The following is a 24,708-nucleotide window of genomic DNA, read 5'->3' on the forward strand; positions in this document are numbered from 1 at the left end:
TATCTGGAACTGCTTTCTATGAATATCGGACCATGGTCAGAGGAAATATTGTTCATACCACCCCTGACAAGATCAGAGAGATCTTAAAGCTACCTCAGCTGAAAGATGATCCAGACTCCTTCAACAGGAGAATGATGAGAACAGACAAGGGCCTGGATAAGATTCTAGAGGACATATGTATCCCTGGAGCCAGGTGGACCACCAACACAAAGGGTGTCCCAAATCAACTCAAGAGAGAAGATCTCAAACCAGACGCCAGAGGATGGCTAGACTTCATTGGGCATTCTCTGGTGCCTACTAGCAACCGTTATGAAGTCACGGTTAAAAGAGCAGTGATGATCCATTGCATCATGATGGGAAAAGAAGTGGAAGTTCATCAGCTGATCTCAGCTGAACTCTACAAAATTGCTAATAAAAATTCTAAAGAAGCCAGGTTGGCTTATCCAAACGTGATTTCTCTGCTCTGCAAGGACGCTGGGGTAAGGATGGGAATAACTGAGTATATCTCAGTTGAGAAACCAATCACCAAAGCATCAATGGAAAAACAACAAGCACAGGATGATCCCACCAAGAAGAAAACACAGGAATTTCTCCCAGAAATCCCTCAATCTGAATACTGGGAGTATCTTGAGACGTCTATCACCAAGATACGGGAAGCTATGGAGCAAATAATAAAAGAACAGAAGGAACACAGTCAAATACTGACCTATATGTTTAAAGAACAAGAGGAACAAGGGCGTGACTTAAGGGAATTGAAGCGCCAGAAGTTATCTCTTGAAGAATCAAGCACCCCACGGATCAGAGGAACACCCATTTCCCAGAACAAAGGTTGTTAAACTCTAATTTCTGCCTTAACTCTGTGATAGTGTCATTAGAGAAGTTCACCTTAGGAGTCATATAGTAGTAATTAGTATCTATTTTGATTTTATCTCCAATTAAGCCATAGTTTATTTTTCTCATCATCAGCAAACATGAATAAAATAGTAGATCTTTTGAATAAGAGGCAATAAAATTTTGAGTTTTTAATAAGAGAAATTCTAATTAGTTACATGTGGTGGCAATACTTTCTGTCTTCTGAATGAATGCTTGAACAGTGCATATGTCTTTTGAATTTGTTGTTTAAGACTGTTAAATATGTTGGCTCTTGAAAGAATGGTGAACATGAGACATGTTATTGATTATCTGAAAAATCATAAAAATGATTCTTGAAGCAAGAAAAAGCAGCAAAAAAAAAAAAAGAAGAAAAGCAGAAAAAGCCAATAGCCCTTAAAACCAAAAGGCAAGGGTAATAAAAAGGATCCCAAGGCTTTGAGCATTAGTGGATAGGAGGGCCTAAGGGAATAAAATCCTGGCCTAAGCGGCTAAACCAAGCTGTCCCTAACCATGTGCTTGTGGCGTGAAGGTGTCAAGTGAAAACTTGAGACTGAGCGGTTAAAGTCAAGGTCCAAAGCAAAAAGAAGAGTGTGCTTAAGAACTCTGGACACCTCTAATTGGGGACTCTAGCAAAGCTGAGTCACAATCCAAAGGGTTCACCCAATTATGTGTCTGTGGCATTTATGTATCTAGTGGTAATACTGGAAAATAAAGTGCTTAGGGCCACGGCCAAGACTCATGAAATAGCTGTGTTCAAGAATCATCATACTGAAATAAGAGAATCAATAACACTATCTGAATTCTAAGTTCTTATAGATGCCAATCACTCTGAGCTTCAATGGATAAAGTGAGATGCCAAAACTGTTCGGAAGCAAAAAGCTACTAGTCCCGCTCATCTAATTAGAATCTGAGATTCACTCAAAAACTCTGAGATATTATTGCTTCTCAACCTATTAGTCTTCTATTTTATTTGTCTAGTTGCTTGAGGACAAGCAACAGTTTAAGTTTGGTGTTGTGATGAGGGGATATTTTATACGCTTTTTGGGGTTAATTTCATATAGTTTTTAGTATGTTTTAGTTAGTTTTTAGTTTATTTTCATTAGTTTTTTAGGAAAAATTTATATTTCTGGACTTTACTATGAGTTGTGTGTTTTTCTGTAATTTCATGTATTTTTCTGGCTGAAATTGAGGGAGCTGAGCAAAAATCTAATTCAGGCTGAAAAAGGACTGCTGATGCTGTTGGATTCTGACCTCCCTGCACTCAAAATGGATTTTCTGGAGCTACAGAACTCGAAATGGTGCGATTCCAATTGCGTTGGAAAGTAGACATCCAGGGCTTTCCAGAAATATATAATAGTCCATACTTTGCTCAAGAATAGACGACGTAAACTGGCATTCAATGCCAGTTCTCTGCCCAATTCTGGCGTCCAGCGCCAGAAAAGGATCAAAAGTTGGAGTTCAACGCCAGAAATGGATCCAAACCTGGCGTTGAACGCCCAAAATGGCCTTAGGCACGTGAATTGCTTAAGTCTCAGCCCCAGCACACACCAAGTGGGCCCCAGAAGTGGATCTCTATACCATCTGCTATAGTTTACTCATTTTCGGTAAACCTAGGCTACTGGTTTAGTATTTAAACAACTTTTAGAGACTTATTTTGTATCTCATGACATTTTAGATCAAAACTTTGTACTCTTTGACGGCATGAGTCTCTAAACCCATTGTTGGGGGTGAGGAGCTCTGCTGTGTCTCGATGAATTAATGCAAGTATTTCTGTTTTCCATTCAAACATGCGTGTTCCTATCTAAGATATTCATTCGCACTTCAACTTGAATATGATGAACGTGACAATCATCATCATTTCCCATGAACGCGTGCCTGACAACCACTTCTGTTCTACTTTTGATTGAATGAGTGTCTCTTAGATCTCTTAACAAGAATCTTCGTGGTATAAGCTAGATTGATGGCGGCATTCATGAGAATCCGGAAAGTCTAAACCTTGTCTGTGGTATTCCGAGTAGAATTCAGGGATTGAATGACTATGACGAGCTTCAAACTCGCGAGTGCTGGGCGTAGTGACAGACGCAAAAGGAGGGTGAATCCTATTCCAGCATGATCGGGAACCTCAGATGATTAGCCGTGCTGTGACAGAGCATTTGGACCATTTTCACAAGAGGAGGGGATGTAACCATTGACAACGGTGTTGCTCCAACACACAGCTTGCCATAGAAGGACGTGCGTGCGTGAATCAGAAGACAGAGGAAAGCAGAGATTCAGAAGACAAAGCATCTCCAAAACTCCAACATATTCTCCATTACTGCATAACAAGTAACCTTTAACCCATGCTCTCTTGTTCATTCGCAATTCAACTGATAAATATAATTGACTTCCTGACTAAGAATTGCAAGATAACCATAGATTGCTTCAAACCAACAATCTCCGTGGGATTCGACCCTTACTCACGTAAGGTATTACTTGGACGACCCAGTGCACTTGCTGGTTAGTGGTACGAGTTGTGAAAAGTGTGATTCACAATTCGTGCACCAAGTTTTTGGTGCCGTTGCTGGGGATTGTTCGTGTTTGGACAACTAACGGTTTATTTTGTTGCTTAGATTAGGAAAAATTTCTCTTTTTGTTTAGAGTCTCGTATTAGTGTCGTGTTAAAATTTTAGAATCCTTATTTTCTTATTAAAACCTTTTTCAAAAATAATTTTTCTATTAAATCCTGTGCCAAACTTTAAGTTTGGTGTTTTCTTGTTGATTTCTCTGTGTTTTTCGAAAATTTTAGTTTGGTTTTCTAAAAATTTTAAGTTTGGTGTTCTTCCTTTGTGTTCTTGTGTTCTTGTGGATCTTCAAAGTGTTCTTGAGTTTTCCTTGTGTCTTGATCTTAAAATTTTTAAGTTTGGTATTCCTTAGTGTTTTTCCCTTAAAAATTTTCGAAAACAAGGAGCATCAGATAAAAAAAAAATTTTAAATCTTGTGCTATCTTATTGTTTTTCTCTCTCCTCTTTAAATTCAAAAATATCTTTTCTCTCTATTTTAAAAGCAAATTTTCAAAATCTATTTCTAAAATTCAGATTTTTATTTCAAAATTTAAAATTTTTTTCAAAAAAAATCATCATATCCTTTTCAAAACTTCCTAACCACTCCCTCTCTCCTCAATTTTTCGAAAAATCTTCACCCATTTTTATTTATCTTTATCTTATTTTCGAAATAAATAAATAAATAAACAAAAATATTTTCTCTATTTTACATCATCTCCCTTTCTCCATCATGGACCTAAGTGGAAATGAACAGTCCAGGAGGACTCTGGGGTCATATTCTAACCCCTCTACTGCTTCATATGGGAGTAGCATCTGCATACCCTCCATTAGAGTTAGTAGCTTTGAGTTGAATCCTCAGCTCATTATCATGGTGCAGCAAAGTTGCCAGTATTCCGGTCTTCCACAGGAAGAACCTACAGAGTTTCTGGCACAATTTTTACAAATTGCTGACACAGTACATGATAAGGAAATAGATCAGGATGTCTACAGACTATTACTGTTTCCATTTGCTGTAAAAGATCAAGCTAAAAGGTGGTTGAATAACCAACCTAAAGCCAGCATAAGGACATGGAAACAGCTGACAGAAAAATTTCTGAATCAATATTTCCCCCCAAAACGGATGACACAGCTAAGGCTGGACATCCAAGACTTTAAACAAGGAGATAATGAATCTTTTTATGATGCCTGGGAGAGATACAGAGAGATGCTAAGAAAATGCCCCTCTGAAATGTTTTCAGAGTGGGTTCAGTTAGACATCTTCTATTATGGGCTTGCTGAAAGAGCTCAGATGTCTCTAGATTACTCAACTGGTGGATCTACCCACATGAGAAAGACAATTGAAGAGGCTCAAGAGCTTATTGATACAGTTGCCAGGAATCAGCATCTGTACCTAAGCAGTGACCCTTCCATGAAAGAAGAGATTAAAACAGTAACTGCTGAACTCAGTCCTGTAAAACAAGCTGCTGAATTCAACCAGCAATTGCACTTTCTAACTAAGCAGCTAGCCGAATTTAAAGATAGGCTACAAGAGACAAGAATGGCAAATATACATATGGAAGAACAGTTTAGGCAAACAAAGCAGCAGCTATCAAGACAAATAACAGAAGAATGCCAAGCAGTTCAATTAAGAAGTGGGAAAACATTAAATACCCCACCTCAAGGTAGCAAAAAGCCAAGAAATGAGCAAACCACCCAAGATTCACCTGAGGACAATAAGAGCCCAGAGAAAAATAATTCTGGCACTAAAACGCCAGAAAATTGGTGGAAGGCTGGCGCTGAACGCCCAGACCATGCCCAAAACTGGCGTTCAACGCCAGAAACAAGGCAGGACTGGCGTTCAATACCAGAAATAGGCAAGGGTCTGGCGTTGAATGCCCAAAATGGGCAGGATCTGGCGCTGAACGCCCAAAATGGGCACAGTTCTGGCGTTCAGACGCCAGGAACAGACCAGGAGTTGGCATCTAACGTCACTCCAGTTTCTAACTCTGGCACTCAATTGCCAGTGAGGGATCAAACACACACAAGTGCTGATAACAACCCCTCTAAAAAGGCTTCTTCAACCACTAAGGTTGAGGAGTATAAAGCCAAGATACCTTATCCTCAAAAACTCCGGAAAGAGGAGCAGGATAAGCAATTTGCTCGCTTTGCAGATTATCTTAGGACTCTTGAAATAAAGATTCCATTTGCAGAGGCACTTGAGCAAATACCTTCTTATGCCAAGTTCATGAAAGAGATCTTGAGTCATAAAAAGGATTGGAGAGAAACAGAAAGAGTTCTCCTCACTGAAGAATGCAGTACAGTCATTCTGAAGAGCTTTCCTGAAAAGCTTAAAGACCCTGGGAGTTTTCTGATACCATGCACATTAGAGGGTAATTGTACCAAGACAGCTTTATGTGATCTTGGGGCAAGCATCAACCTAATACCTGCATCCACTATCAGAAAGCTTGGTTTAACTGAAGAAGTTAAACCAACCCGGATATGTCTTCAGCTTGCTGATGGCTCCACTAAATACCCATCAGGCGTGATTGAAGACATGATTGTCAGGGTTAGGCCATTCGCCTTTCCCACTGACTTTGTTGTGCTGGAAATGGAGGAGCACAAGAGTGCTACTCTCATTCTAGGAAGGCCCTTCCTAGCAATTGGACGATCCCTCATTGACGTCCAACAGGGAGAAATAACCTTGAGAGTCAATGATGATGAATTTAAGTTGAACGCTGTTAAACCCATGCAACATCCAGACTGCATGAAAGTTGATCTTATTGACTCTTTGGTAGAAGAGATCAACATGGCTGAGAGTCTCGAATCAGTGTTGGAAAATATCTTTAAAGATGTTCAGCCTGATTTGGAGGATTCAGAGGACATGAAAGAGCCTCTGAAATTTCTTCTAGAAGAGGAAAAACCTCCTAAACCCGAGCTCAAGCCACTACCACCATCCTTGAAATATGCATTTCTGGGAGAAGGTGACACTTTTCCAGTGATCATAAGCTCTGCTTTAAATTCACAGGAAGAGGAAATGCTTATTCAAGTGCTAAGGACACACAAGACAACTCTTGGGTGGTCCATAGGTGACCTTAAGGGCATAAGCCCAGCTAGATGTATGCACAAAATCTTATTGGAGGATAATGCTAAACCAGTGGTTCAACCACAGAGGCGGCTAAATCCAACCATGAAAGAAGTGGTGCAGAAAGAGGTCACCAAATTACTAGAGGCTGGGATTATTTATCCTATTTCTGATAGCCCCTGGGTGAGTCCTGTCCAAGTCGTCCCAAAAAAGGGAGGCATGACAGTGATTCATAATGAAAAAAATGAACTGATTCCTACAAGAACAGTTACAGGGTGGCGCATGTGTATTGACTACAGAAGGCTCAATACAGCCACTAGAAAGGACCATTTTCCTTTACCATTCATAGACCAGATGCTAGAAAGACTAGCAGGTCATGAGTATTACTGCTTTTTGGATGGCTATTCAGGCTATAACCAGATTGCAGTGGATCCCCAGGATCAAGAGAAAACAGCATTCACATGTCCATCTGGAGTGTTTGCTTATAGAAGGATGCCATTTGGGCTGTGTAATGCGCCTGCAACCTTCCAGAGATGCATGCTCTCTATTTTCTCTGATATGGTGGAAAAATTTCTGGAAGTCTTCATGGATGACTTCTCAGTATATGGAGACTCATTCAGCTCCTGTCTTGATCACCTAAAACTTGTTCTGAAGAGATGCCAAGAGACCAACCTAGTTTTAAACTGGGAAAAATGTCACTTCATGGTGACTGAGGGGATTGTCCTTGGGCATAAAATCTCTAACAAGGGAATAGAGGTGGATCAAGCAAAAATAGAGGTAATTGAAAAATTACCACCACCTGCCAATGTTAAGGCAATCAGAAGCTTTCTGGGGCATGCAGGATTCTATAGAAGGTTTATAAAGGATTTTTCAAAAATCGCAAAACCTCTAAGCAATCTGCTAGCTGCTGACACGCCATTTGTGTTTGACACAGAGTGCCTGCAGGCGTTTGAAACGTTGAAAGCTAAGCTGGTCACAGCACCAGTTATTTCTGCACCAGACTGGACATTACCCTTTGAGCTAATGTGTGATGCCAGTGATCACGCCATTGGTGCAGTACTGGGACAGAGGCATGACAAGCTTCTGCATGTCATTTATTATGCTAGTCGCGTTTTAAATGATGCCCAGAAAAATTACACAACCACAGAAAAAGAATTACTTGTAGTGGTTTACGCCATTGACAAGTTCAGATCATACTTAGTAGGATCAAAAGTGATTGTGTATACTGACCATGCTGCTCTTAAGTATCTACTCACAAAGCAGGATTCAAAACCCAGACTCATCAGATGGGTGTTGCTTCTGCAAGAGTTTGATATAGAAATAAGAGACAGAAAAGGGACAGAGAACCAAGTGGCTGATCATCTGTCCCGGATAGAGCCAGCAGAAGGGACGCCCCTCCCCTCTCTTGAGATCTCTGAGACTTTTCCAGATGAGCATTTATTTGCCATTCAGGAAACACCATGGTTTGCCGATATTGCAAACTATAAAGCTGCAAGGTTCATACCCAAGGAGTACAACAGGATACAAAAGAAGAAATTAATTACTGATGCAAAGTACTACTTGTGGGATGAACCCTATCTCTTTAAGAGATGTGCAGACGGAATAATCCGTAGGTGTGTACCTAGAGAAGAAGCACAGAAAATCCTATGGCATTGCCATGGATCTCAATATGGAGGCCATTTCGGAGGTGAGCGAACAGCCACCAAGGTTCTCCAATGTGGCTTCTATTGGCCCACACTCTATAAAGATTCCCGAGAGTTTGTACGTAACTGTGACAGTTGCCAAAGAGCTGGTAATCTGCCTCATGGTTACGCCATGCCTCAACAAGGAATCTTGGAAATTGAGTTGTTTGATGTATAGGGAATTGACTTCATGGGACCTTTCCCACCATCATACTCAAACACTTATATTTTGGTGGCAGTTGACTATGTATCAAAATGGGTTGAGGCCATTGCCACACCCACCAATAATACTAAAATAGTGCTAAAGTTCCTCCAGAAACATATCTTTAGCAGGTTTGGTGTCCCTAGAGTACTAATCAGTGATGGGGGCACTCACTTCTGCAATAAACAGCTTTACTCTGCCATGGTTCGGTATGGAATTCGCCACAAGGTGGCTACTCCATACCATCCACAAACCAATGGGCAAGCTGAAGTCTCTAACAGAGAATTAAAGAGAATCCTGGAACGGACAGTAAATACCCGTAGAAAGGATTGGGCACGGAGCTTGGATGATGCTCTGTGGGCTTACAGAACAGCATTCAAGACCCCTATAGGGACCTCTCCATATCAACTTGTGTATGGTAAGGCATGTCACCTGCCCGTGGAACTGGAACACAAGGCCTACTGGGCAACCAGATTCCTAAACTTTGATGCCAAATTAGCAGGAGAAAAAAGATTGCTCCAGCTAAATGAGCTAGAGGAATTCAGATTCACAACTTTCGAAAATGCCAAGCTTTATAAAGAGAAATAAAAAAAGTGGCATGACAGAAAGCTGTCATCTAGAATCTTTGAGCCAGGACAGAAGGTTCTGCTGTTCAACTCTAGATTCAGGCTATTCCCCGAGAAATTGAAATCCCGGTGGAAGGGACCATACGTGATTACAAGTGTATCACCATATGGTTATGTGGAGCTTCAAGATATTGATTCTGATAAGAGGTTCATTGTCAATGGACAGAGAATCAAACACTATCTTGAAGGAAACATTGAGCAAGAATGCTCAAGGCTGAAGCTAAATTAAAAGCTCAGCAAGGTCCAGCTAAAGACAATAAAGAAGCGCTTGCTGGGAGGCAACCCAGCCATGGGGCATCAATCCTTTAAGAATTTTGCCCTATTTTTATTTTTATTTTTATTTGTTTATATAAAGTTCACTGACACTAAGGTGAGAAATCATTTGTATAAGTTCACAGAGTTACAGAAGGATTCGGCACACAAAACAGAGAAAAAGAGCTCACTGGCAAGAAAATGCCAGTAAAAGTGTATTTTGGGCGTTCAACGCCCAAAATAGGCATCCACTGGGCGTTGAACGCCAGTAATGGTAGCAATCTGGGCGTTCAATGCCAGAAATGGGCACCCACTGGGTGTTGAACGCCAGTAATGGCAGCAACTGGGCGTTGAACGCCCAGGAGAGCAGCATTTGGGCGCTGAACGCCCAAAACAGGCAGTGTTTGGGCGTTCAAACGCCAGGATGGCAGGGAGGAGGCAAACTCATTTTTCTTCATAATTTTTCATTCTAAATCTTGATTTTCATACTTCAATTCATGTTTTCTTGCATAAACATGTTAAGAACCCTGATTTCTAAAATCCCTAATTTCTAAAAACCCTACCTTAAAAATATCAAATGTATTTTAATCCATAAGCACCAGCCCTCTTTGCAAATTCAATCCAACTCTTTTCAAATCTTTCTTTTTTTTTACAAATCTATCTTTTTAACTCATCAATATCTTTTTCAAAACCCCCACTTTATCTTTTTCAAAATCTAAATCTATCTTTTTCAAAAATCTTTCATATGTTTTCAATTTTAAACTATATCCTCTCTTATCATATCTTATATCTTATCTTTTCCAAATCAATCTTTTTATCATATCTTTATCTTTTTTTTTCGAAAACCCACCCTCCCTCCCTTTAAATTCGAGTTCGGCCTCCCTCCCCTCCCATCAACAATTGCACCTAGCTCTCCTTCTTTCCCTCTCCTTTCTTTTCTTTTGCTTGAGGACAAGCAAACCTCTAAGTTTGGTGTGTTTATCCGCGATCACTAAGATCATGGCTCCTAAAGGAAAACAACCCACTCCAAGAGGCAAGAAAGAGAGCGTTCCAAAACCACTTTGGAATCAAGGGAAGTTCTTATCTAAAGAACATTCAGACCATTATAATAAAATAATGGGTCTGAGATCAGTGATCCCGGAAGTTAGATTCGATCTGAAAGAAGATGAATATCCGGAGATCCAGGAGCAAATTCGAATCAGGAACTGGGAAGTCCTAGCTAATCCTGAAACGAAAGTGGGAAGGAATATGATCTAGGAGTTCTATGCTAATATGTGGCAGACTGACAAGCAAAAACTATCTGGAACTGCTTTCTATGAATATCGGACCACGGTCAGAGGAAATATTGTTCATACCACCCCTGACAAGATCAGAGAGATCTTAAAGCTACCTCAGCTGAAAGATGATCCAGACTCCTTCAACAGGAGAATGATGAGAACAGACAAGGGCCTGGATAAGATTCTAGAGGACATATGAATCCCTGGAGCCAGGTGGACCACCAACACAAAGGGTGTCCCAAATCAACTCAAGAGAGAAGATCTCAATCCAGTCGCCAGAGGATGGCTGGACTTCATTGGGCATTCTCTGTTGCCTACTAGCAACCGTTATGAAGTCACGGTTAAAAGAGCAGTGATGATCTATTGCATCATGATGGGAAAAGAAGTGGAAGTTCATCAGCTGATCTCAGCTGAACTCTACAAAATTGCTAACAAAAATTCTAAAGAAGCCAGGTTGGCTTATCCAAACGTGATTTCTCTGCTCTGCAAGGACGCTGGGGTAAGGATGGGAATAACTGAGTATATCTCAGTTGAGAAACCAATCACCAAAGCATCAATGGAAAAACAACAAGCACAGGATGATCCCACCAAGAAGAAAACACAGGAATTTCTCCCAGAAATCCCTCAATCTGAATACTGGGAGTATCTTGAGACGTCTATCACCAAAATACGGGAAGCTATGGAGCAAATAATAAAAGAACAGAAGGAACACAGTCAAATACTGACCTATATGTTTAAAGAACAAGAGGAACAAGGGCGTGACTTAAGGGAATTGAAGCGCCAGAAGTTATCTCTTGAAGAATCAAGCACCCCACGGATCAGAGGAACACCCATTTCCCAGAACAAAGGTTGTTAAACTCTAATTTCTGCCTTAACTCTGTGATAGTGTCATTAGAGAAGTTCACCTTAGGAGTCATATAGTAGTAATTAGTATCTATTTTGATTTTATCTCCAATTAAGCCATAGTTTATTTTTCTCATCATCAGCAAACATGAATAAAATAGTAGATCTTTTGAATAAGAGGCAATAAAATTTCGAGTTTTTAATAAGAGAAATTCTAATTAGTTACATGTGGTGGTAATACTTTCTGTCTTCTGAATGAATGCTTGAACAGTGCATATGTCTTTTGAATTTGTTGTTTAAGACTGTTAAATATGTTGGCTCTTCAAAGAATGGTGAACATGAGACATGTTATTGATTATCTAAAAAATCATAAAAATGATTCTTGAAGCAAGAAAAAGCAGCAAAAAAAAAAAAGAAGAAAAGCAGAAAAAGCCAATAGCCCTTAAAACCAAAAGGCAAGGGTAATAAAAAGGATCCCAAGGCTTTGAGCATCAGTGGATAGGAGGGCCTAAGGGAATAAAATCCTGGCCTAAGCGGCTAAACCAAGCTGTCCCTAACCATGTGCTTGTGGCGTGAAGGTGTCAAGTGAAAACTTGAGACTGAGCGGTTAAAGTCAAGGTCCAAAGCAGAAAGAAGAGTGTGCTTAAGAACTCTGGACACCTCTAATTGGGGACTCTAGCAAAGCTGAGTCACAATCCAAAGGGTTCACCCAATTATGTGTCTGTGGCATTTATGTATCTAGTGGTAATACTGGAAAATAAAGTGCTTAGGGCCACGGCCAAGACTCATGAAATAGCTGTGTTCAAGAATCATCATACTGAAATAAGAGAATCAATAACACTATCTGAATTCTAAGTTCTTATAGATGCCAATCACTCTGAGCTTCAATGGATAAAGTGAGATGCCAAAACTGTTCGGAAGCAAAAAGCTACTAGTCCCGCTCATCTAATTAGAATCTGAGATTCACTCAAAAACTCTGAGATATTATTGCTTCTCAACCTATTAGTCTTCTATTTTATTTGTCTAGTTGCTTGAGGACAAGCAACAGTTTAAGTTTGGTGTTGTGATGAGCGGATATTTTATACGCTTTTTGGGGTTAATTTCATATAGTTTTTAGTATGTTTTAGTTAGTTTTTAGTTTATTTTCATTAGTTTTTTAGGAAAAATTTATATTTCTGGACTTTACTATGAGTTGTGTGTTTTTCTGAAATTTCAGGTATTTTTCTGGCTGAAATTGAGGGAGCTGAGCAAAAATCTAATTCAGGCTGAAAAAGGACTGCTGATGCTGTTGGATTCTGACCTCCCTGCACTCAAAATGGATTTTCTGGAGCTACAGAACTCGAAATGGTGCGATTCCAATTGCGTTGGAAAGTAGACATCCAGGACTTTCCAGAAATATATAATAGTCCATACTTTGCTCAAGAATAGACGACGTAAACTGGCGTTCAATGCCAGTTCTCTGCCCAATTCTGGCGTCCAGCGCCAGAAAAGGATCAAAAGTTGGAGTTCAACGCCAGAAATGGATCCAAACCTGGCGTTGAACGCCCAAAATGGCCTTAGGCACGTGAATTGCTTAAGTCTCTGCCCCAGCACACACCAAGTGGGCCCTAGAAGTGGATCTCTATACCATCTGCTATAGTTTACTCATTTTCGGTAAACCTAGGCTACTGGTTTAGTATTTAAACAACTTTTAGAGACTTATTTTGTATCTCATGATATTTTAGATAAAAACTTTGTACTCTTTGACGGCATGAGTCTCTAAACCCCGTTGTTGGGGGTGAGGAGCTCTGCTGTGTCTCGATGAATTAATGCAAGTATTTCTGTTTTCCATTCAAACATGCGTGTTCCTATCTAAGATATTCATTCGCACTTCAACTTGAATATGATGAACGTGACAATCATCATCATTCCCCATGAACGCGTGCCTGACAACTACTTCCGTTCTACTTTCGATTGAATGAGTGTCTCTTAGATCTCTTAACCAGAATCTTCGTGGTATAAGCTAGATTGATGGCGGCATTCATGAGAATCCGGAAAGTCTAAACCTTGTCTGTGGTATTCCGAGTAGGATTCAGGGATTGAATGACTGTGACGAGCTTCAAACTCGCGAGTGCTGGGCGTAGTGACAGACGCAAAAGGAGGGTGAATCCTATTCCAGCATGATCGGGAACCTCAGATGATTAGCCGTGCTGTGACAGAGCATTTGGACCATTTTCACAAGAGGAGGGGATGTAACCATTGACAACGGTGATGCCCCAACACACAGCTTGCCATAGAAGGACGTGCGTGCGTGAATCAGAAGACAGAGGAAAGCAGAGATTCAGAAGACAAAGCATCTCCAAAACTCCAACATATTCTCCATTACTGCATAACAAGTAACCTTTAACCCATGCTCTCTTGTTCATTCGCAATTCAACTGATAAATATAATTGACTTCCTGACTAAGAATTGCAAGATAACCATAGATTGCTTCAAACCAACAATCTCCGTGGGATTCGACCCTTACTCACGTAAGGTATTACTTGGACGACCCAGTGCACTTGCTGGTTAGTGGTACGAGTTGTGAAAAGTGTGATTCACAATTCGTGCACCAGTTTCCAAGTAAAATTAATTAATTGATTAGTCGCTAACAATTAACTTCGTCTGTTACTTAGGTCATTTGCTCCGTCAACTCCAACGAAGGACAAAATGGTCCCTGACAACTCTAATAGGGGACAAAATGATTGACCCCCTCTGTTCGGAAATAACACCGTTCTCTCCTAATTTCCATCATATCTCGCATAACCCTAACATTCATACTCTCCTTCTTTACCTTCACAGTCTTCTTCTCTATCTTTTTCTTCCTCCTCTTCAGCTCCAAGATCAAGTTATGGTATAACTGCCACGCGTGTCGCACTTACCTCAACATGTCATGGATCACCCACCTCCTCCGCACTTCACACACCAGAAGCATCCACCTCCACATTCTCAATAACAACATCACCTCCAACCCCAACAACGTCCACCACATGCTCAAGACCAAGTTCCACAATTATCTCAAGGGTACGTCTTTCTACACTCACCGACAAGCAATATAGATTGTTGGACATTAGAACATCATGAGAAGATTCTCCTTTGACATCATATGCAAATTCTTATTTGGAATGAACCCCGAGTGCTTCATTTCTTTTCTCCCGAAATTCAAGTTGGCAGACAGCTTTGACCTCGCATCCAAGCTATTAGTATAGCGAGCAATGTCACTGTCGCCGCTCATATGAAATCTGAAGCGATTACTGAACATTGGTTCGAAAAAGAAGGCGAAGGAAGCGATCATAGTGGTGGACAATGTGGCCATGGAGATGATAAGGCAAAGGAGGAGGGAGAAGGCAACGACGACGACGGGTCTTAACAAATCGGACTTGCTATCTAGAATCATGGGATCCATCGAAGACGATGAGTACTTGAAAGACATAGTCATTAGTTTCCTGAGTATGAATTGATTGATATCAAATTGAGGATTTTTCTTCTTGTGAACATTGAAGTTGCAGAGCGTGCATTGTGTAGCTTGAAATTGTAGTGTTAAGACTGTTAGCGTTATATGAGATATGATAGAAATTGGGGGAGAACAATTTTGTTTCCGAACAGAGGGGGTCAGGAACCATTTTATCCCATGTTAGAGTTGTCAGAGACTATTTTGTCCTCCGTTAGAGTTGGCGGAGCAAAGGACCTAAGAGACTGATAGAGTTAATTGTTAGGGACCAATCGAGTAATTAATTTTATTTGGGGACTAAAATGTCTACTCTGAAATTTTTTTAGGATCAAAATGGGTAAGTCAAATTGCTACTTTCGTCAGTTAGATAATGATGTGTCATGTTAAGTGTCATGTGACATGATAACGTGGTAGGTTAATGTCACATGTCATGTTTCAGGTCAGTGACACCGAACACGTCACATGTCACTTGACATGTAAAAAATTTATTTATAATCAACATAGTTCCTAAAAGTACACGTAACTACGTAAGTCATTTTCATTTCTAAAATTTTAAAAATTAATCAAATTAATCCTTATATAAATATGTTTTATTTTTTTATAATATTAAATTTAAATATCTTTTGATACTACTAATTTTAATATTATTTTTTAGACCTTAATAAATAAAATTCTCTTTGTATAAAATAATAAAAATAATTAAATTATTATAAAATTATTTTATCATTTGTATTTTAAAATTTTGTATTTTCAAATTGTAATTATTTTAATAGTGAAATTTTTTATTTGATGTGTTTATTAACTTTATTGATGATATATTTAAAAAATTTAATATTTTGAATTTCACTAAATAATATAATAGTTATTTAAAAATTTATATTTTTTAGATTTTTTAAAATTATAATTTTTATTATTGTTTAATTTATATGGTAGAACTCAATAATTAAAAAATCAATTTGTGGGATTACTCGTTGAATTTTAATATTTTAATTTAATATTTTAAAAATAACTATTATATTTATTTAGTGAGATCTAAAAAATTAAAATATTTAAAATAATTACTATATTTATTTAGTGAGATCTATAATATTAAAACTTTTAGTATATAATTATTAATAATTGGATAAAATTATTTATCTTAAAAAATTTTACAACAAAAAACTAGAATTCGAAAATGGAAAATCTAAAAATACATATAAGAAAATAACTATGTAATAATTTAATTATTTTTATTAAGATGTAAAAAATAAGATTAAAATGAGTAGGATTAAGAAATATTAAAAATTTAATATTATATAAAAAAAGAGAAATTTACATAAAGACTAATTTGATCAATTTTTTAAATTTTAGGGATGAAAATAATTTACATGTGTACTTTAAGGGACTAATTTGATTATAAATAAATTTATGACATGTCAAATGACATGTGGTATGCCAGGTATCACTCACCTGATACGTCAACCAATTATCTTGTGACACGTGGCATTAACCTACCGCATCATTATGCCCCCTGACATTTAACATAATACGTCATCATTAACTAACGGAAGGACCAATTTGACTTACGTTTTATCTTTCAGAAACTAATATTACTAAAAAAATCATTTGAGGACCAATTTAAAAAATGAGTGATCTTTCAGGGACGAATTTAACTATTAATCCTGATATAACCGTTATATGTCGGTTAAGAAAAACTCGACATATACGTTATAGGTTGGCCATTAAAATCATAAAAACAATCAGAACGTTATGATCTCCATACATTACCACTATAATTTGGGAATAGACAACCTCGGATCCGAACTCCCAATATAAAAGAAAGGGAGAAATTCATTTTGAGGCAAGTTGAATATCACTTGAGAATAAACTTACAAAATACTAAAGAACAATTGACGAGAAGCTCGGAGCGGAGATAAAGAAGCTTGGAGTAGATAGTCAAAGGACGAGTTATACCTCAATCATCAAGCAAGAACAATTGACGCCCACCGTGGGGCCTAAGAAATTATTACTGCCCAGCCCAGCTGGCATGTTGGCCGACCCGGCTCGAGGATAAACCGATTTGCGCAGTCGGGTCAACGTGCACAACCCGTCCGGTCTATGACCCGGACACGCGCCCCTGTTACCAGCTGCATGACAGCTGTGAGAAAGAAAACTTCCTGGAAGGGGGTCTTCTCCTATGGGGCCCGCCCTATTGACAGGGTATATAAGGGGAGGGTCCTACCCCTCTCCCTAGGTACGTCACCATATCCCTTATCCTCATACCACCTGCACCCCTTCTGACTTGAGCATTAGAGTGTCATTGCAGGTGGCACCCCCCTCAACTCACAAAGAGCTCGGGAAGTCGGCGGCTCTCTCCCCTCGCGTTCCAGGCCCGAATCGAGACCAGGCCCGACCTTTGCACCCGACAAGCATTCCTGAACCATCCGGTATCCGACTAACAGTACATTGGCACCGTCTGTGGGGACATGGACTTTATTCTGGGCACAGTTGGGGCGGACGATGGAGGCGAGCCCCGCGGGGAGGGAGCGAACCCCAGAGCCGGTAGGGTAGCCACAGGCGCTCCCACTTGCGAGCGCACCAGGTCCCTCCCGCGGTAACCCGAGAGACGACCCTTTGGAGGAACAGGTAGTGATAGCACAAGAATAATACAAGAACTACAACACAGAGTACAAAACCTAGAACGGGAAGTGGCCAGCAGAGAACGCCATCAACCAACTCCTAGTCAAGAGCGTTTCCGATCTCCTCAAAGGAGAGAAAGAAGTCTCTGAAGAAGCCACTCCAGGCGCACTCCGAGCCTCAGGACAGAGTCAGAGAGCCAGGAAAGTAGGGAAGCGCCAAGGAGACGGGGAGATCCTGTGATCTACTCCCGATCACTGATGAGAGAAACCGTAGAAGAAGACCGAGAAGGCAGCAGAGAAAGACCAAGGAGAAGCCGACCACAGCGACAAGATAGCAGAGAGAGGTCAAGGAGAGGCCGACCACACAGGGAAGACAGTAGAGAAAGGACGAGGAAAAGGCGACAACCGGTGGTCATGGGAGCAACCCCTTTCCACCACTCGATCTTGGAAATCCGGCTGCCTAAGCACTTTGATAAGCCAACAAATATGAGGTATGATAGGACTCAAGATCCCCAGGAGAATCTAACGGCCTTTGAGGCCAGGATGAACCTGGAAAGGGTAGGCGATGAAGTGAGGTGTCGCGCTTTCCCCGTAACGTTAGCAGGGCCGGCGATTCGTTGGTTTAACGCCCTCCCTCAGGGCTCCATAACCGCCTTTGTGGACATCAGTCATGCCTTCTTAGCTCAGTTCACCACACGTATCGCTAAAGTAAAGCATCCGATCAATCTACTAGGAGTAACACAAAGAAGTGGCGAGCCGACCCGAAATTACCTGGATAGGTTCAACGACGAGTGTTTGGAGATTGACGGCCTAATCGATTCGGTGGCCAGCTTGTGCTTGACCAACGGGTTATTGAATGAGGATTTCAGGAAACACCTTACCACCAAGCCCGTTTGGATGATGCAAGAAATTTAGAACGTGGCCAGGGAATACATCAATGATGAAGAAGTTAGCCAGGTTGTGGTAGCCAATAAGCGGTAGCACGCCTACTCCAATGCTCGCCCTCCCGACGGCTGGGAAAGGTCGAAGGAGCACTCCAAAGATGGAGGATCAGCCAAAACCTTCAAGCTGTTTCCCCGGGTAGGAAAGTTCACCAACTATACCCCCTTGTCAGCTCCGATCGTTGAAGTCTATCAGCAAATCGCCGACAAGGGCAACTTGTCGAAGCCTCGACAACTCAAGGACAGGACGGGAGGAAACAAAAATCTCTACTGCAATTACTACAAAGGGCTATGGCCATAAGACCCAAGACTGCTTCGACCTGAAAGACACCCTGGAGCAAGCCATTCGGGAGGGGAAGTTGGCTGATTTTTCCCACCTTATAAGGGAACCGAGGAGGTAGGACCACGACCGATCAAACGAGGACAAAAGCCGCGCCGTGAGACAAAGACGAGAGCCCGAGGAGGATAGTGAGCGCGGCCTCACTGTTGTAAATGTGGTGATCAGAAGAGATGTTTCCCCCAGATCGAAATCGGCTAGCAAAAAGGACGCCAAGGTCTTAGCTATGTCCTCTGGCTCTAACCTCCCTCCCGAAGGGTACCGTCGATATCATTCGGCCCCGAAGACCAATGGTTTGACGATGTCCCGGAGAACCCTCCGATGGTGATCACGGCCAGAGTGGGCACCGGCTTAGTAAAACGGATCCAAGTAGACACGGAAGCTGATTCCAACATCAAGTTCCGTAACGTATTTGATGCTCTGGGCCTACGGGATACCGACTTGAGGGGCCACCAACCCGGCGTGGTCGTCCTAGGAGATAACTTCATCAAGTCTGACGATGTAGTTTCCCTCCTGGTCTCGATAGGTGGAGGTCTAGGGAAGAGGTCGCTAATGGCGGAGTTCGTTGTCTTAAGAGACTCCACGGCCTACAACCTCATCTTGGGGAGGAAGACCATCAACGAGTTCGGGGCAGTGATTTCTACCAAGCTGCTATTAATGAAATTTGTTTTTGATGATGGATCAGTTGGGACCATCAGGGGGATCTGGAAACGGCAGTCGCATGCGACAACGCCAGCCTCTCCCTGAGGAAGAAACCTAAAGAAGCATCCGATGTCTTCCTCGCCGACCTGGACGCCAGGGTGGATGACAAACCTAGGCCAGAACCCGAGGGGGACCTCGAAAAATTCAGAGTCGGCGACTTGGATGAAAAGTTCACCTTTGTAAATAGAAACCTACCCCATGACTTGAAAGAACCCCTCATGGAGATGATCAGAGCCAACGGCGACTTGTTCGCTTGGACCCCAACTGACATGCCGGGTATAGACCCCCAGTTCATGTCACATCAACTAGCCGTGAAACCGGAGGCAAAGCCGGTGGCCCAAAGGAGGAGAAAGATGTCCCAAGAAAGGGCGGAAGAGGTGGCCAGGCAAACGGCCAACCTACTGGAAGTGGGCTTCATCCGGGAACTCGACTACTCGACGTGGCTATCGAATGTAGTCCTGGTTAAAAATCCCAGTGGGAAATGGAGAATGTGTGTGGATTATTCCGACCTTCACAAGGCATATCCCAAAGATTCTTTCCCCCTTCCCAATATTGACGTTCTTGTTGACGCGGCGGCGGGTTACCGGTATCTGAGTTTCATGGATGCCTATTTTGGATACAATTAGATACTGATGCACCAACTAGATAAAGAGAAAACGGCATTTATAACGCAGGCGGGACATACTGCTACAAGGTGATGCCATTTGGGTTGAAGAGTGCGGGGGCTACGTACCAAAGGCTGATGAACAAGATATTCAAAGACCTCATCGGCAAGACGGTGGAGGTGTACGTAGACGACATCCGGGTCAAGACCGCCAAAGCTGAGGACCTCATCGGAGACCTGGAGAACGTCTTTATCTCTCTTCGGAGACACGGCATGAGGCTTAACCCGCTCAAGTGTGCCTTTGCCGTCGAAGCCGGGAAATTTTTGGGGTTTATGATAACCCGAAGAGGGGTGGAGGCTAACCTGGAAAAGTGCGAAGCGATCCTACAAATGAAGAGCCCGGGATGTGTGAAAGACGTCCAGAGGTTGGCGGGCAGGCTCACTGCGCTATCCCGCTTCCTCGGTACGTCGGCGGCCAAGGCGCTACCCTTCTTCAACCTGATGAGAAAAGGGACAGCGTTCGAATGGACCCCGGCATGCGAGGAGGCTTTCAAGCACTTCAAAGAGATAATCTCGGCACCACCTGTCCTGGGGAAGCCTAAGAGCGGAGAGGCGCTATACTTGTACTTGGCTGTAACCGACGAGGCATTGGCAGCAGTCTTGGTACGAGAAGAAGGGAAGATCCAACAACCAATATATTTCGTAAAGAAAGCACTACAAGGAGCAGAGCTAAGGTACAACAAGCTGGAGAAATTGGTGTATGCGCTCCTGACCTCGTCCCGCAGGCTGCGGCAGTACTTTCAAGGACACCAAGTAATCGTTAGGACGGATCAGGCAATCCGCCAAGTACTCCAGAAACCCGATCTAGCGGGTAGAATGATGACTTGGGCTATTGAGCTCCCCCAATACGACTTGTAGTATGATCCCAGGCACGCGATTAAAGCTCAAGCCATGGCTGACTTCCTGGTAGAGGTCACAGGGAACCCTGCCGAGACTCTGAACACACGGTGGAAGCTCCACGTGGACGGAGCATCCAACCAAACGTTCGGAGGAGCAGGAATCATCTTAGAAAATCCAACTGGAGTTGTATACGAGCAGTCAGTCAAATTCGAATTCCCGGTGTTGAACAATCAAGCAAAATATGAGGCTGGAAATATGTAGTGACTCATAGGTCGTGATGTCGCAGATCAATAGGACCTACCAAGCCAGAGATTCATTGTTGCAGAAATACCTGGAGAAAGTCAAAGAGTTGAGTAAGCAATTCGAGGAAGTCACGGTCCAACACGTCCCGAGAGAGAGGAACACACGAGCAGATCTCCTATCAAAGCTGGTGAGCACAAAACCAGGGACGGGGAACCGATCTCTCATTCAGGGTTTGATAAAGGAACCGGCAGTGGCGTTGTATCTGACCCAAGTAGATCCTTGCTGGATGAGCCCAATCATCGATTTCTTGGAAAAGGCTAAACTCCCCAGCGACGAGAAGGTGGCAAAGACAATAAGGCGAGAAGCAGCCAAATATGCAATCATACAAGGCCAGTTGCTCAAGAAGGGGATCAGCCAACCCCTGTTGAAGTGCCTACATCCCGACCAAACGGACTACGTGCTCAGAGAACTCCATGAAGGATGCTACGGTCACCACATTGGGGGGAAGGCCCTAGCCAGAAAGCTCGTCAGAGCCGGTTACTACTGACCCTCTATGATGGCGGATTCTAAGGAATTTGTGAAGAAATGCAAAACCTGCCAGGAGAACGCCAACTTTCATAAAGCACCAACAGCCGAGCTAAGTTTGCTAACGGCCTCACGACCATTCTCGCAATGGGGAATCGACCTGCTGAGGCCTTTCCTGGTGGGACCAGGGCAGGTCAAATACCTAGTCGTAGCCATTGACTATTACATAAAGTGGGTAGAGGCAGAGCCGTTGGCCAGCGTTTCCTCGGCCAACTGTCGGAATTTCATGTGGAGACAAGTGATAGCTAGGTTTGAAATACCAGAAGTCGTCATCTTGGACAACGGGACACAGTTTGTCGACAAAAAGTTTGGAGAATTTCTGGCTGGCCTGGGCATAAAGCAAAAGTTTTCGTCTCTGGAGCATTCCCCAAACCAACGGCCAAGTGGAAGTGGCAAATAAGGTCATCCTGCAAGGCCTCAGAAAGCGACTTGATGAAAAGAAGGGAGCATGGGCTGACGATTTGGCCTCAGTCCTCTGGTCTTACTGCACAACTTAGCAGTCGTCTACCAGGGAACCACCCTTCCGACTCACCTACGGGGTAGATGCAATAATACTGGTAGAAATCGGCGAGCCGTGTCCACGACTACTTCTAGGAGGAGTCGAAGAGGCCGTAGAAAAAGACTTGGTGGATGAAGCCAGAGAGATGGCCCACTTGTTGGAGACAGCACTAAAACAAAGAATGGCCCTCCACTCTAATGCCAAGGTACTCAAGAGAGAATTTGAACGGGACGACCTGGTCTTGCGGCGCAACGACATAGGACTACCGACTCCGGGTGAAGGAAAGTTAGCGGCAAACTGAAAAGGCCCATACAGGGTAAAGGAGGTGATGCGGGCAGAAATTGGTGAATTAAAAATTATTAGAATATATACGTTGCAAGTATAGTTCTTAACTCGCCAGAAATCCACCGCTCAATTTAGAAAGGTGTCACAGAAAATTGAAATTTAAAATACTGGGAGTATGAATCCCAGGTCGTCTCCCAACGAGTTGCAGGAAAGGGAGCTATTTTATTAATCAGATGTTTTCGAAAAAGTTTGAGTTGAGTAAACAGGAAATTAAATTGATGAAATTGAATAATGTAAATAAAAGCCTTGACTGGGAGTTGATTACATGGAAGCCCTATTCTTGATGGAATACTCTAAGATTAATTGACAATTGAGAGTTATTTCGTTTAGTTATCCTTTACTAAGTAAGGGAAGGTAAAACAAGCTGGAATGCTGTTCTATCAGCAAGTCCCAATCCACTCTGGGGAGGATTGGTGTCAGGAATTAGAGAGCAAACTAACAATAACCCAATTACAATCTTTCTCTTGAACCTTCTGATGAGCGGATAATTTATACGCTTTTTGGCATTATTTTTAGTATGTTTTTAGTAGGATCTAGTTACTTTTAGGGATGTTTTCATTAGTTTTTATGTTAAATTCACATTTCTGGACTTTACTATGAGTTTGTGTGTTTTTCTGTGATTTCAGGTATTTTCTGGCTGAAATTGAGGGACTTGAGCAAAAATCAGATTCAGAGGTTGAAGAAGGACTGCTGATGCTGTTGGATTCTAACCTCCCTGCACTCAAAGTGGATTTTCTGGAGCTACAGAACTCAAAATGGCATACTTCCAATTGCGTTGGAAAGTAGACATCTAGGTCTTTCCAGAAATATATAATAGTCCATACTTTGGCCGAGTTTAGATGACGTAAAAGGTCGTTAAACGCCAGTTCTACACTGCTGTCTAGAGTTAAACGCCAGAAACACGTTACAAGCCAGAGTTGAACGCCAGAAATACGTTACAAACTGGCGTTCAACTCCAAGAATGACATCTCCACGTGGAAACTTCAAGCTCAGCCCAAGCACACACCAAGTGGGCCCCAGAAGTGGATTTATGCATCAATTACTTACTTCTGTAAACCCTAGTAACTAGTTTAGTATAAATAGGACTTTTTACTATTGTATTAGACATCTTTGATCAGTTTTATGCTATCTTAGACTTTCATGGGGGCTGGCCATTCGGCCATGCCTGGACCATTATCACTTATGTATTTTCATACGGTAGAGTTTCTGCACTCCATAGATTAAGGTGTGGAGCTCTGCTGTTCCTCAAAGATTAATGCAAAGTACTATTATTTTTCTATTCAATTCAACTTATTCCGCTTCTAAGATATTCATTCGCACTTCAACCTGAATGTGATGAACGTGACAATCATCATCATTCCCTATGAACGCGTGCCTGACAACCACTTCCGTTCTACCTTAGATTGAATGAGTATCTCTTGGATCTCTTAATCAGAATCTTCGTGGTATAAGCTAGATTGATGGCGGCATTCATGAGAGTCTGGAAAGTCTAAACCTTGTCTGTGGTATTCCGAGTAGGACTCTGGGATTGAATGACTGTGACGAACTTCAAACTCGCGAGTGCTGGGCGTAGTGATAGACGCAAAAGGAGGGTGAATCCTATTCCAGTATGATCGAGAACCTCAGATGATTAGCCGTGCTGTGACAGAGCATTTGGACCATTTTCACAAGAGGATAGGATGCAGCCATTGGCAAGGGTGATGCCTCCAGACGATTAGCCATGCAGTGACAGCGCATCGGACCATTTTCTAGAGAGGATTAAAAGTAGCCATTGACAACGGTGATGTCCTTACATAAAGCCAGCCATGGAAAGGAGTAAGACTGATTGGATGAAGACAGCAGGAAAGCAGAGGTTCAGAGGAACGAAAGCATCTCTATACACTTATCTGAAATTCTCACCAATGATATACATAAGTGTTTCTATCCTTATTTTCTATCTATTTATTATTTATGTTCGAAAACTCCATAACTATTTTATATCCGCCTGACTGAGATTTACAAGGTGACCATAGCTTGCTTCATACCAACAATCTCTGTGGGATCGACCCTTACTCACGTAAGGTTTATTAATTGGACAACCCAGTGCACTTGCTGGTTAGTTGTATCGAA

At 41.9% G+C, this 24,708-nt stretch overlaps 2 protein-coding genes across 2 annotated transcripts; both read left to right on the forward strand.

Moving 5' to 3' along the window:
- Positions 1–17,701: 17,701 nt before the first annotated feature.
- Positions 17,702–18,358, forward strand: LOC140180700 (uncharacterized). Its single transcript, XM_072221978.1, has one exon. The coding sequence runs from the start codon at positions 17,702–17,704 to the stop codon at positions 18,356–18,358; it is 657 nt and encodes a 218-aa protein (XP_072078079.1).
- A 2,846-nt stretch (positions 18,359–21,204) lies between these two features.
- Positions 21,205–21,717, forward strand: LOC140180701 (uncharacterized). The gene has a single exon (XM_072221979.1). The coding sequence runs from the start codon at positions 21,205–21,207 to the stop codon at positions 21,715–21,717; it is 513 nt and encodes a 170-aa protein (XP_072078080.1).
- The last annotated feature ends 2,991 nt before the right edge of the window (positions 21,718–24,708 follow it).

Source organism: Arachis hypogaea, chromosome 17 (genome assembly GCF_003086295.3).
Source record: "Arachis hypogaea cultivar Tifrunner chromosome 17, arahy.Tifrunner.gnm2.J5K5, whole genome shotgun sequence".
Taxonomy (NCBI): Eukaryota; Viridiplantae; Streptophyta; class Magnoliopsida; order Fabales; family Fabaceae; genus Arachis; species Arachis hypogaea.

Coding starts and splice junctions, on each gene's coding strand:
- LOC140180700 (XM_072221978.1), top strand. CDS start 17,702: ATGAGAGAAACCGTAGAAGAAGACCGAGAAGGCAGCAGAGAAAGACCA.
- LOC140180701 (XM_072221979.1), top strand. CDS start 21,205: ATGTCGCAGATCAATAGGACCTACCAAGCCAGAGATTCATTGTTGCAG.